This window comes from Oncorhynchus kisutch, linkage group LG10 (genome assembly GCF_002021735.2).
Source record: "Oncorhynchus kisutch isolate 150728-3 linkage group LG10, Okis_V2, whole genome shotgun sequence".
Lineage (NCBI taxonomy): Eukaryota > Metazoa > Chordata > Actinopteri > Salmoniformes > Salmonidae > Oncorhynchus > Oncorhynchus kisutch.
The window spans coordinates 49910975-49926028 of NC_034183.2; the positions used below are offsets into that span (position 1 = coordinate 49910975).

Below are 15054 nucleotides of genomic sequence, written 5' to 3' on the forward strand. Positions count from 1 at the left end.
ATTGTGTACAGATCCTTGCGACATGGGGCCGTGCATTATCTTGCTGAAACATGAGGTGACGGCAGCAGATGAATGGCACGACCATGGGCCTCGAGATCTCGTCACGGTATCTCTGTGCATCCAAATTGCCATCAATAAAATGCAATTGTGTTTGTTGTCCATAGCTTATGCCTGCCCATGTCATAACCCCAACTCCACCATGGGGCATTCTGTTCACAACGTTGACATCAGCAAACAGCTCGCCCACACGGCACCATATACGTGGTCAACAACATCAAATACCCCCTATATTATATGTATGTACTCTTATTCCAGTCCTTTACTTAGATGTATGTGTTTTGGGTAGTTGTTGGGAAATTGTTAGATTACATGTTAGATATTAGCTGCGGTCATCCCTCTCTTCAAAGGGGGGGACACTCTTGACCCAAACTGCTTCAGACCTATATCTATCCTACCCTGCCTTTCTAAGGTCTTCGAAAGCCAAGTTAACAAACAGATTACCGACCATTTCGTATCCCACCGTACCTTCTCCGCTATGCAATCTGGTTTCAGAGCTGGTCATGGGTGCACCTCAGCCACGCTCAAGATCCTAAACGATATCATAACCGCCATCGATAAGAGACAGCACTGTATAGCCGTATTCATTGACCTGGCCAAGGCTTTCGACTCTGTCAATCACCACATCCTCATTGGCAGACTCAACAGTCTTGGTTTCTCAAATGATTGCCTCGCCTGGTTCACCAACTACTTCTACAGAGTTCACTGTGTCAAATCTGAGGGCCTGTTGTCCGGACCTCTGGCAGTCTCTATGGGGGTGCCACAGGGTTAAATTCTTGGGCCGACTCTCTTCTCTGTATATATCAATGATGTCGCTCTTGCTGCTGGTGAGTCTCTGATCCACCTCTACGCAGACGACACCATTCTGTATACTTCTGGCCCTTCTTTGGACACTGTATTAACAACCCTCCAGACGAGCTTCAATGCCATTACAACTCTCCTTCCGTGGCCTCCAATCGATTGCTGCCTGCACCTGCCCGCCCGTCCAGCATCACTACTCTGGACGGTTCTGACTAGAATATGTGGACACCTACAAATACCTAGGTGTCTAGTTAGACTGTAAACTCTCCTTCCAGACTCACACAAAACATCTCCAATCCAAAGTTAAATCTAGAATTGGCTTCCTATTTCACAACAAAGCCTCCTTCACTCACGCTGCCAAACATACCCTCGTAAAACTGACCATCTTACCGATCCTCGACTTTGGCGATGTCATTTACAAAATAGCCTCCAACACCCTACTCAGACTGCATCCAATTTGTTATCACAGTGCCATCCGTTTTGTCACCAAAGCCCCATATACTACCCACCACTGCGACCTGTACGCTCTCGTTGGCTGGCCCTCGCTTCATACTCGTCGCCAAACCCACTGGCTCCAGGTCATCTACAAGACCCTGCTAGGTAAAGTCCCACCTTATCTCTGCTCGCTGGTCACCATAGCTGCACCCACCCGTAGCAAGCGTTCCATCAGGTATATCTCACTTGTCACCCCCAAAGCCAATTGCTCCTTTGGCTGCCTCTCCTTCCAGTTCTCTGCTGCCAATGACTGGAACGAACTACAAAAATCTCTGAAACTGGAAACACTTATCTCCCCCACTAGCTTTAAGCACCAGCTGTCAGAGCAGCTCACATATCACTGCACCTGTACATAGCCCATTATAAATAGCCAAAACAACTACCTCTTCCCCTACTGTATTTATTTAATTATTTTGCTCCTTTGCACCCCAGTATTTCTACTTTGCACACTCATCTACTGTCAAATCTACCATTCCAGTGTTTTAATTGCTATATTTTATTTACTTCGCCACCATGTCCTATTTAAATAAAGGTGAAATTAAAAATTAAAAATTGCTGCACTGCCGGAACTAGAAGCACAAGCATTTCGCTACACTCGCAATAACATCTGCTAACCATGTGTATGTGACCAATAACATTTTATTTTATTTGGTCTGCGGTTGTGAGGCCAGTTGGACGTGCTGCCAAATTCTCTAAAACGATATTGGAAGCGGCTTATGGTAGAGAAATTAACATCAAATTATCTGGCAACAGCTCTGGTGGACATTCCTGCAGCCAGCATGCCAATTGCATGCTCCATGAAAACTTCTGTGGCATTGTGTTGTGTGACAAAACTGCACATTTTAGTGGTCTTTTATTGTCCCCATTTACAAACTGAGAACATTTTGAAACCTTCATTAAACTAGGCAAGTCAGTTAAGAACAAATTCTTATTTTCAATGAGGAACAACTGCCTGTTCAGGGGCAGAACGACAGATTTGTACCTTGTCAGCTCGGGGATCTGAACTTGCAACCTTTCGGTTACTAGTCCAACGCTAGGCTACCCTGCCGCCCCGTGTAATGATCATGCTGATTAAATCAGCTTCGTGATATGCCACACCTGTCAGGTGGATGGGTTATCTTGGCAAAGGAGAGATGATCTCTAACAGGGATGTAAACTAATTTGTGCACAGAATTGGAGAGAAATACGTGTTTTGAGTGTATGGATCATTTATGGGGAATTTTATTTCAACTCGTGAAACATGGCACCAACACTTTACTTGTTGCGTTTATATTTTTGTTCAGTGTACAATATTTTTGGTTATGGAAAATATATTTCAAAGCTGTTTTGATGGCACAATGATTCTCTACACTATACTTGCATGTTTTGTCACATAAACAAACATTAGGCGAACTATTAGAATTTTAGCAACCAGGAAGTGGCGGCGCGATTTCTGCATAGTGCACTTTTAAAGGGCCATTGGCCGACTTCAGTCATTATATAAATAACTTTTTTTTTTTAAATACCACCCAGTTGCTGTCAAGTCCCACTACAGTCATTAGATCAATTAGGGCTGTACTGTTAGTATCATGTAATTATCATGTTCCACTTCAAATCTCATGCAGAATAGATACTTGTCATCTGGTGAACACCTTCAACAACATCAAATACCCCCCTCCCCTCCCCTCCCCTCCCCTCTATGATTTACAAACTGAGAACGTTACATTTGGCCATAGCCAGAGGAAGGATAACCTAAGGTAGCAGGCGTCGGTTTACGGGCTTCGTCTCTTCTGCTATCCTTTCCCCCTAAACGGGATGCTTCCGGTTTCAGACACCCAGCTGAGGGTTTAAGGACGGAAAAGTGAGGCTGGGTAGGTGGAGCTAATACGCAGCTGCTGAAACTCGTCAAAAAAAAAAAAAAAAAAAAAAAATTGCAGGGCAGGATTTGGAAACCGAATGAACTGTGAGCAGAGGTCTCTTCACAAGACATGGACGCCGGCCGTCAAGTGTCCTTATGTAACGCAGCGATCACGAAAACAACAGGATGCTCAACAGATTCTCGACGAATCTTAAGCCTGTTGTATTTGAGATGAACTTAGTATAGCGCTCTCCGTCGTCTATCGAAGAGATCGGATATTACTCCTGGACATGTTATCCGTTCTGGAGCGATTTGGAATTGAAATACCTATTTCCACTTGATTCGGTTGTTGAGGTGACATACGGTACTGTATCTCTAAATATGAGATTGGGGGGGGCACGTAACTGACGGTGGGAGCGTGATGGACAAGAAGTTGCCATAGGCGACTTTTCTATGGGACTTGTATTCCACACATGCTTGCATTGGAAGGACAAGGCAGATCGACGGGGGGATAGCGTGGTCCACTTGAATCCCTGTGTCGCCCGAGTTGGTCAACAGCTTTGGAAACACCATTCAACAACAGTGAATCGCGGACTCATATTCCCAAAACGAGTCGAGCAAATAACAGACGGAATAATTTGTTTTAACATTTATTATTTTTTTGGTGTGGTTATTTTTTTCCTAATCACAACAGTTTGTGCCCACTGAATTAAACCACTATATAGCTCGGTTGCGTCACTTCATCGCGCGGGCTGGAGAACAAGAAGTTGTTACGTTGTTGTTGTAATGTTGTTACAACTCTGTTGGGGAGGACACCCTCTGATGCGTTCTTTCCCTGCGACATGTGATGACATCCCTCGTTGCGCTCGGTGTTTCTGAAAACCCCTCTCTCGTCTTCTTTATTCGAACCGGAGGAGATCAGAGGACAGTTGCTGTCTATTTCGGGCTTGCAGCTCGTTTTGCGTGATGTACGACAGTGAGGATGTGGTGGGACTCACCCCTAGTCCGAACCGTTTTTTAACTATGGATTACTTCCACCAGAACCGAGGATGTCTAATCCCCGATAAGAGCCTCGTACCTGCGGCGCACCGTCCCTTCAGTTCGTCCATCAGAAATCAACACTGGAATGGATCAAACCACTGTATGTTGCTTTCCACTTTACTTGTTCTCGACCAAGCAGTAACTGATTGTCGTAAGAAATCATGCATGTACCAAAGGCGCATACATCATGTAATCCGTAGATATTGATTGTTGGGCGATATGAGCAAAAGCATTACCCCAAGCTGTTATGTTTCACTCTTCCGTAGGCTTCATGCTCTGTCTCTGTTTGAAGCTATTGCATGTAGGCCAAACTTACATTTTGTCGACAGTTTTTAATTGATTTAATTAATCTGAACTGGTATTCTTAGCCAACTCGTCACGTTATGTCGCCCTGCAACAGTTTATCTTTGCAAAAAAACATGCAGAATCTATTTGCAACATCGCAGGTAACGTTGTGGCAAATCCATTCTCACCCCCGTAATTACATTGCTTGCAAAAACTTAAACCATGCCATGCTTGAGGCCCCTTGTGACTCATTACTATGTGGCCATGTCTGTGTTGCTATACTAGTGTTTATTTATACAACGACGTGCTATGTAAAGCCTAGGCCTACTTTCTCACGTGGGAGAAAAATGTAGACTTGACCGTATCGCGTAACTTTGCCAAACAAGTACATTTTCAATGATCTTTAATGATCAGTATGACCAAATAGATACACAATCCTTGCAGTTCTTTGCTTGCATTTTTTTTTTACAGCCTTCAGTGGAGTCTAATGTCCAAAGACCACATGTAGGATAGTAAGGTAATGTATTGGTAACTTGCTGAATCATTCATCTTTAAAAAAAAAAATCGTAGCCAAGAAGTCAGTGTCTGTGACTTATGAGGAGAAACTAGGTTTATATTTAGAACATGTCTTCTCCAAATTCACAAGAAGTGTGATGATGGAACAATTTTACTCAGATTCATGCTTCAGCGCTTTTAGAGGTCACCTATCACAATGGTTGATGACGTTTTGCCCTTGATACACTACTTTTCCATCCTAACATTCAATTAGATTGTCCATTCGAAAACAACGCCAGGCTATCAATGGTAAATGTGGAATGAGTCGTGCTTGAGTCACCCATGTAACACAAAATCCCTGCTATGGGCTCAGTGCAACGTGTGACGTTTTGATGGTCATAGTCTGCCTGGAAACTCGGTCCTCCGGCGATTGTTCGGACATGTCAACATTGCTAAGCTTGTGTAAGCCCGTCGGAGGGATCATTTGTTCACTGGCTCAGCTCCGCTTTCTAATGGAGATGGCTACAATTGACCAAAGTATTTATGCCCCTCGGATGGGGGTCAAAGAGGTTCAGGAAGACACGGAGAGGTTAGGATTTAGCCATAAGCCCAAAGATCATGTGGTGGCGCCCACAGTAAAAAAAAAAAAAAGTATATACAGTTGAAGTCGGGAAGTTTACATACACCTTAGCCAAATACATTTAAACTCAGTTTTTCAGTAAAAAAAATCCCTGTTTTAGGTCAGTTAGGATCACCACTTTTTATATTCAGAATGTGGAATGTCAGAATAATAGTAGAGAGAATGTTTTATTTCTTTCATCACATTCCCAGTGGGTCAGAAGTTTGCATACGCTCAATTCGTATTTGGTAGCATTGCCTTTAAATTGTTTAACCTGGGTCAAATGTTTTGGGTAGCCTTCCACAAGCCTCCCACAATAAGTTGGGTGAATTTCGGCCCATTCTTCCTGACTGAGCTGATGTAACTGAGTCAGGTTTGTAGGCCTCCTTGCTCGCACACGCTTTTTCAGTTCTGCCCAGAAATTGTCTATAGGATTGAGGTCAGGGCTTTGTGATGGCCACTCCAATACCTTGACTTTGTTGTCCTTATGCCATTTTTGCCACAACTTTGGAAGTATGCTTGGGGTCATTGTCCATTTGGAAGACCAAGCTTTAACTTCCTGAGATGTTGCCATCTAGATGATGCCATCTATTTTGTGAAGTGCACCAGTCCCTCCTGCAGCAATGCACCCCCACAACATGATGCTGCCACCCCCGTGCTTCATGTTTGGGATGGTGTTCTTCGCCTTGCAAACCTCCCTCTTTTTCCTCCAAACATAACGATGGTCATTGTGGCCAAACAGTTCTATTTTTGTTTCGTCAGACCAGAGGACATTTTTCCAAAAAGTACAATCTTTTGTCCCCATGTGCAGTTGCAAACTGTAGTCTGGCTTTTTGTATGGCGGTTTTGGAGCGGTGACTTCTTTCTTGCTGAGCAGCCTTTCAGGTTATGTTGATATAGGACTCGTTTTACTGTGGATATTGATAATTTTGTACCGGTCTGCTCCAGCATCTTCACAGGGTCCTTTGCTGTTCTGGGATTGATTTAGCACTTTTCACACCAAAGTACGTTCGTCTCTAGGAGACAGAACGCGTCTACTTCCTGAGCGGTATGACGGCTGCGTGGTCCCATGGTGTTTATACTTGCGTACTATTGTTTGTATAGATGAACGTGGTACCTTCAAGCGTTTGGAAATTGCTCCCAAGGATAAACAAGACTTGTGAAGGTCTACAATTTTCTTTCTGAGGTCTTGGCTGATTTCTTTTGGTTGTCGCATGATATCAAGCAAAGAAGCACTGAGTTTGAAGGCAGGTGTTGAAATACATCCACAGTTACACCTCCACTTGACTCAATTTATGTCAATTAGCCTATCAGAAGCTTCTGAAGCCACGACATAATTTTCGGGAATTTTCCAAGCTGTTTAAAGGCACAGTCAACTTAGTGTATGTAAACTTCTGACCCACTGGAATTGTGATACTGTGAATTATAAGTGAAATAATCTGTCTGTAAACAATTGTTGGAAAAATGACTTGTGTGTCATTCACAAAGTAGATGTCCTAACTGACTTGCCAAAGCTATAGTTTGTTAACAAGAATTTTGTGGAGTGGTTGAAAAATGAGTTTTAATGACTCCAACCTAAGTGTATGTAAACGTCTGACTTCAACTGTGTATATATATATATATATATATATATATATATATATATATATATATATATATATATATATATATATTTCTACAATCTGAAAAAAGCTTGTTCTTAACTTGGGTATCTTTAATTTTAAACTCTGAGAGATATTTTTGTAGCATGCTCATCCCTACACTTTTAGGTCTATTTTGATATTGATAGTTGCTTGTTGTGGTCATGGAGAGTAAAAGTTGACCAGAGCCCTTTCTCAGTTTCAGCTGAGTCAGTCAGACAGTCAGAGTCTTTGAAGGTCTCCCATAATAGCAAATGTCCCCATGAGAGAACAACACTGCTGGGATCCCAACAGGGTGTTGCGTTGAGTCACAAACCAGGGTCCTGTTCAGTGGAGACAAAACGTTTTGGAACTGAATGGAACAGGGAAGTTCTTGCTGACCTGAACTTGTCCGACAAGTAGATGACTGTTTTTGGTTGCAAAACGTTGGGCGACTATGGCCTAAAAGATGAGCCTTTCACCCCGTAATCACTGATCTGGCTTTCAAGTCTCTTTATGAAAAATCCCCAACCTGAACCACTCATAATAACTTCTTGCAGCGGGCATTATAGAACATGAACACAGGTCTCATAAACAACCTCTCAAGCCCACATGCTCGTGAGTAGCCAGCTAATATTAGTGTTTTATGCTTACTGCACATTTATATGAGCTGTGTGGTCTGTTTTAGAAGTCTTTTGGCTATAATGCTGCTAGCGGTAGTAGGCACCGCACTGCCGCGTGCGACAAACTGAGCATACGTTTTCCATGATCAATGTTCATTGATACTCTTGTTTTGGTAGCGTCTGCTCTGCTTGCAATTCCAGGAGTTGAGACATAAAAAGGGGTATCTTTAGAAAGGATAACTTCTCTGCGATTACAGTAAAATAGTGTTTCAATCTGTTTCGGTGGCCATATGAGCGACGACTCCGTTGGACCAAACCTCAAATGCAAATAGTGAGTTGTATCCGCTTGTCAGAGAGGAAGGAGTGATCTTTAATCTTTGTTGTTGTGAGTGGCAGGTGGAGGGGCTTGGTGTGTGTGTGTGAGTGAATTGGAAGGTGCACAGCCTATAAGCCATTGCACGCAGCACAGAAGGAGCACAGGAGACGAGACCAAAAAGACATGAGAACAAGAGGACATAAACACTCATAAGAACGAAAAAAAATGAGAAAGTTGATTCTTGCCAATATAGGTATTTGGAATATCGCACAAAAACACAAATTAGATGGTGTATGACACAGCCCTACTATTCGTGTTCCCTTCTGAACAAGACCCAGGGATATCAGCCTCCCAGTCTTATAGTGGCAATATGTGACTTTTTGGGCGACCCGACCAAATTCACATAGAATTTATTTAACCTTTATTTATCTAGGCAAGTCAGTTAAGAACAAATTAATATTTACAATGACGCCCTAACCCGGACGATGCTGGGCCAATTGTGCTCGGCCCTATGGGACTCTCAATCACAGCCTACTATGATACAGCCTGGAATCGAACCAAGGTCTGTAGTGATGCCTCTAGCACTGAAATGCAGTGCCTTAGAATGCTGCGCCACTCAAAATGTGAGTTGTCGATCTGTTCTATGTGCACTATTTCTTCCCGTTCTTACGTTTTTGTTTTTGTGTCTTATTTTGGTTTTCTACACCAGCTTCAAACAACTGAAAAAATATATAGTTCATAACAGTTTATATGGTACAATGCTTCTCTACACAATAATAGCTTATATTGTCAAATGAACTGAAACTATTAGAGTATTAGGAACCAGGAAATCGCAGAGCGATTTCTGCATAATGCAACTTTAAAAACAGCTCAGAGATCCAGACAAACTTTGATGTGGAGACGGGCCCAGTGCAAAGTTGCTTTGCCCCAACTCTCGCTCTCACTCATATTGTGCTCTGTGTGAAGGCTGAGGATGACTAACTATGTTGTTTTGTGCGCACAGCAACACTCACCAAATATGCAGCAGCCACCTTGCTAAATTGAACTATAGCCCCAGCTTTGCCAGACTTTTTGAAAGGAAGAGAAGCCCCCATTCGATTCAGGAATGTTTGCCGGGCACCCTGCCGCCGACCATTTCATGCCAAAACAAACCTGTGGCAATCGCAGCTCACAAAGAGGTAGACAGCCATTCAGTCCCGGCAGTAAAGTGCTATTGAGTGAAGTGCCATTTACTTCAGCCCTCCTCGGGATAATCCCCCAGAGCACTCAAGTCAGAAAGCATGGTTATTTTGAGCTTAAGTCTCCCCTCCCCAAGCCGTTCCCACGTCAGTGTAGGTCACGTAGAGTGTTGGCGTAGAATGGAAGTCGTTGGGTTGACAGACACTTTAGTGTCTTTTGTTTAAAACAACGTCTATTTGGGATGGGTTTTATTAAGGCAAGCCTTAACTATTATTATTGAATTGAGTGATATTGTTCGTCGTAGGATAGGACGGGGAATAAGCCACCAAGTCTGTCTGTTTTATCAGTGTTCTCCTTGAGGTAGTGACTGACACCAGTGATTGGATATCCTCGATGCCTGAGCAAGCTCACACTTTCCCTGGCATGAAGGCGCTCCCCTTCAAAAAAAAAAAAAAATAAATCCTTGTTGGGGTGTGTGAGCAACGCCTAGTAAAAGCGGGTACTCAACTCAAGCACCCTTGCCTCCACTGTTGGCAAAGTCCCCACACCTCATCCGGGCAGCGAGAGGCACCACCCAGCACAACGGAACTCAGGGCACGTCAATCATAGGCTGTTTGAAATGTCCTCCATCATGCCCGACTGCTGCTGCTGCTGCTGCTGCCCAGAGAAGAGTCTTGCAGGCAGGGGAGGAGACTGGAGCCTGGAATGAGACGTCCCTTTAGAGCCTGGAGTATAACCACAGACCAGGACGTTGATAGCCTGGTCCCAGATCTGTGTTCGTGCTTTTGCGTACTCCATTGGCAAGGTAAACATTTTGTCATGACAATTCCATTGGGAGTTGAGCAGAAACAGACTGGCACCCAGGCTTCAATAATTATTACACTGTTGTTCTCCACTCTGTTGGCCAAAGGAAATGAGTTTGTTCCAGGATTAGACTTTCAGCCCATCTCCTCAATTCCTGGACTAAGTCTACCTTTATGTCCACGTCTTCACCGTGAGTTATATTTAGCTTTTACATTGCATTAGCGAGCATGCGGAAAGACAAACACAGTCAAGTCTGGTTTGGTGGCATGTCATTCATCTTTAAAAAGTCCTGGCATCCAAAGAGGAAACCGTGTCACTTTGAATTTCCCTCTCCAGCTGCCTGCCTAGATTCTTCCAGCTGCCTCTGGTCTAGTGGCTCTAGGTGTGTGTGTGTGTGTGGCTGGCTGCTGGGAGCCTGATGGCCGTCACAGCACTCCTGTGCCGCCTCAGAAAGGAAGTCCGTACTAAGGAAGACCATGTGGCGTTTAATTGTTTCCCATGGACAGCGCCGCGCCGGCAGGGAACGATCACCCGGCAAGGAGGAAGTGGAGAGAAGGCAGCAGGAGAAGGAAAGACAGAGAGGGGGTGGGGGGAAATGAAAAGCATGGTAAGTGACGACAAGAGAGGAAGCGAGAGAGGGTGCAAGGGACAGCCAGAAAACGAGGAAGCAGGGAGTGAGAAGAAAAGGAAGGGGTCGTAAAAAGAATGTTCCGGTCTACTGGGCCTACTGTGGCTTTTCGGGGGTTGCAGTTTGCGCTCCAGACAGTGTGGCAGAGACCCGCTGTCAAATGCAGATCTCGCGGACAGTCAGGCGGGCGGCCTCTCTGACCCTGCCAACAGCCCAACGTGGCTGGCAGCGTCTGCTCTGTGTTTCCGTGGTTTGGCTGACCAGTAGTAGCCTGGCTCTGCATTTTTAAGAGACGCGAGGAATAAGCAGTCTGGCAGCAGACACTCGGTGTAGTCAACAAAAGCGGTAGCAGCTGCACTCTCCTCTTGGCCACAGCGTGTCAATAAAGCCGCCGTGTAGCCCTACTCCCCTCCCACGTCTTTGCCATGCAGTGTGTGACGTCTGAGACGGGGGTGCAGTGCTTTCTTAAGGGATTGCCAGCTGGTATAGGATCTAGCTGTGTTTTTTTTTTAAGCGAGGGCCTCCTCTACTGTTGCTGTTGCAGCTCTGTGTTTCGGGGGCCTCCCCTCTTACCATGAGTAATAAGCCTGTTGTGTAGAGCTGGGCTTCCCACTCAGAAGTGGCTACTCAAACTTCAACGGTCTGTGTCCAAAACAAAGGAGATACTGTTGTGTGAAGTGCCAGAGCGCGCAACTTTCTAGTGTTGCGGAACGCTCAAATTCTTGCACTTTCGAGTATTAGAAAAGTTCCTCGCGTAAAGTGCGTTTTGGAAACGTAATTGATTTCCGTCTCGTTCACTTCCCTCTTGTGCTCATGGTTCTTACACCCATCTCACATTTCAGCCGAAAACGTATGATCCCATCTTTAGTACGACTCAACTTTATTTACCACACGCTCACACACACACACACACACACACACACACACACACACACACACACACACACACACACACAGTTCCCTCTGTGGCGGCGACAGACACTCCCGTACCTGCAGGCTAACCATTAGCCTAGCTCCTCTGTAATCAGGGGGAAGGCTGACAGACACTCCCGTACCTGCAGGCTAACCATTAGCCTAGCTCCTCTGTAATCAGGGGAAGGCTGACAGACACTCCCGTACCTGCAGGCTAACCATTAGCCTAGCTCCTCTGTAATCAGGGGAAGGCTGACAGAAACTCCCGTACCTGCAGGCTAACCATTAGCCTTGCTCCTCTGTAATCAGGGGGAAGGCTGACAGACACTAGCGGTCATTATCACATCATATACCTCACCCGCACAGAGACTGAGAGAGAGGACCAGAGGGCAGGATTTCGTAACCCATCGGGCGGCTTATCTTCCAGGCCCCGTGCCAGTATGCTCCACAATCACGACTGCTTCTTTTAACATGCCACCTCTTTTAAAGAAGGGAAAAAACCGAATTGCAGCGAAACCACAAACTCCCATTTTAAACTCCCACTGAACAGGCTGTTGCTAGTGCTAAGTCTACTTACTAGCAGACGGTTGTTGCACAACTTAATGATTTAATGGCCTGACAGCCCTGTTGTTGTGGTGCCTGGTACAGGATATGGCGCGGTGTGTTTGGTATTATAGAGTGGAGATTGGGAATTGTTCTGTGTCTGTTTTAGTGAAGGGAGTTTAGGAGTGTTGCGTCTGGTGCTTGGGCTGGTTGGCCCATGATTCTGTTAGTCCTCAGCTGTGTGGTCTAGACAGTGTTCGAATGGAACCACGGGGGTCCTTCACTTGAAATGAAATATTATAGCATATTATTTGTGGTATACTTTAGTAAGGATTTGTAAAGGGTTTATAAGTCCAGTTTTGGTTGTAGTCCATATGCAAAAGTATACCTACGTTTGTTAAAGTATTATGAAAGACATGTGCAAGTGTACTTAATTTTCTATTTTGTCCATAAGTTTGTATTATAGGGTTCATACAGTCATTGAAAGTCAATGGAATTTAAAAATGGTGTTTTCCAGGCTTGGAAATGTTTAGAAAAATGATCAAATCCAAAATGTTTTAGGAAAGTCGTGGAAATGAATTTCTGGTAATGTACTGTTTTATCAGTCAAATAAAAATCGACATATCAGCCAGGATGGGACTGACACGGGTGCATCTCCGTTTGTGCGCATCCCCTGCATGGTGCGAGACGAATGGGCCGTTGCTCAAGGAGAGGGAGACAGCCGGACATTGCAGCGGCACGTAGGCCTAGCCTATAAAATACGAGAGAGAACAGATTTAACTAGGTAGCCAATTCAAAACATATCTTGTACCCTCTAGTTAACTGTTTCACTATCATTAGCATGTGTCAATGTTTTTCGGGGTGCTCAGCTCTCCAGACTGAGGGTTGACCACATGTGTTTTATACAGTTGCCTAACCAGTGTTCTACTTTGCGGGAGGTTAAGTGTCTTGCTCAGTGACAGGAGATGGTACATGGGATCAGAGAGCAGCCTCCCCGTGTCCATAACATATAACCTGACTTTCTTTGTGCGTACAGTTGTTGGTCATGGAAATCTGGTTGAAAGTTACGGAGAAGTCATGAAATTCCATCTGTCAAAAATGTCTATGAACCCTGGTATTAGGATCGGTCCACTCCAAGTTAGTGTTTGGGTTGCAGCGAGCTTAGCTTGTGGTGGAATGTAGGTCTATAGCATTTGGCCTAGAATAAGCCCTAAAGTGTCTGAAGTCTGTTTTGGTCTGAGGGTTTGTTTTTCCTCTCAATAATCCACTCCTCTCTGTCCTCTGTCTCCTTTTCTTGATCGGGACTTTACTCAGAAGTGGGAGAGCTAAGGGAAGGGAGCTGGAGCGAGATGGATGTCTATTTGTGCTGTGCTAAGGCGGATTTGAAGAACGCTGTGCCCAAGCTCACTGACAGTTTCTGGGCTATGGATAAACCTGCCTAAGCCACTCTCAGCCTGTGGGCTTGGTCTGCTCGCATACCCCTAAACCACTGACTTCCATTCTATCTTTCTCTCTTCTGTGTGGATTGTGCTGAGTAAGTAAGGAAGGAAGGATATGGTGTAAGCGATTGGATAGAATGAAGGAAGTGAAGGTAAATAAGGGTGATTCAACAGTCTTATAAAACAAAAAATAGTGAAAAGGTTAGCCAATTGCAAATGTATAGGTTACAATAAATGCAGGTGCAGCCAAGACTGTACACTTAGCCAGCTATCAATGATATTCCTTCCCTCCCATGGAATTCCCCTGGCTGTACTTAGTGGCTTCCCTCAACACCACCACGAAGTAATATACATGTGCTGCTAATGCTAAGCGCTAACTAATGTGATTTGGACATGAGGCTTGAATTCCACACAGGCATAACTTGCGTGGTTGGAGCAGCACTTAGAAAGAGCAGACCAGACGGTTGGGGGGGGGGGGGGCGGCGTCTTCTCTTCTGTTTACACACCGTTAAAACACCAAGGAAAAGAGGGCAAGAAAGAGAAACCGAAGAGCGCTTGTAAAATGCGGGCTGTAAAAAATAGGGGAGGGAGAACAGCCTGCCGGCCAAAACCTGGACTGGCAGGAGGCGGAGAGGGGAATGAAGATGGGTGGTGGTGGGGAAGAGGGCATCAGGAGTGAGCGAAGGGAGATATATGGGGGCAAAGGGGGGTGGAAAGGAAGGGTGGCTGCCCATCATGGATATAATGTCAAGCGGGAATCCCAGAGAGGGTCAAAGGTCAGAGGATTCAGCCTGTAACCACTGCTTATCACCTCGACTAACCCGAACCCCCGGCACATTGACTTGATACCGGTACCCCCTGTATATAGCCTCGGTATTGTTATTTTATTGTGTTATTTATTAATAGTATTTTTACTTTACTTTATTTAGTCAATATTTTCTTAACTAGTTCTTGAACTGCATTGTTGGTTCAGGGCTTGTAAGTAAGAATTTCACGGTAAGGTCTACTACACCTGTTGTATTCGGCACGTGACAAATACAATTTGATTTGATATAGTCAAATCACCAAACTTCGATGTCGAGTCCCCAGTGTTTGAGTCCGAGTCCTTTAGACTTGAGTCACAAGGCCCTTAGTTCTGCTAAATCTAAATTCTGTTACGTTGTTGCACATTTTAAGGGATGACTAGATAACACAGGTCCATAACATTTGCTGCTGTCTATTAAATGATGCTACATTCAGAGATTTTCTGATAAAGTCACTACTGGTCCATTCCAAGCCTGAGTCATGTTCGAGTACTACAATACCACTGGTTATCCACCCACACAAGCACACACACACCAAACTCCATTCCAAACTCACTA

General features: G+C 44.7%; 1 protein-coding gene across 3 annotated transcripts in view; it reads left to right on the forward strand.

Annotated features, from left to right (window-relative positions):
- The window catches only part of LOC109898305 (retinoic acid receptor alpha), a 180120-nt gene that overhangs the window by 123458 nt on the left and 41608 nt on the right, over nt 1-15054 (forward strand). The window contains exon 1 of one of the 3 annotated variants that reach the window (XM_031833880.1): nt 2798-4331. The exons of the other annotated variants lie outside the window; for them this stretch is intronic. Within the exon in view, the coding sequence (XP_031689740.1) occupies nt 4157-4331 (175 nt within the window). The 5' untranslated portion in view covers nt 2798-4156. Of the gene's footprint in view, nt 1-2797; nt 4332-15054 lie in introns of those variants that run through there. 3 annotated transcript variants of the gene reach the window in all.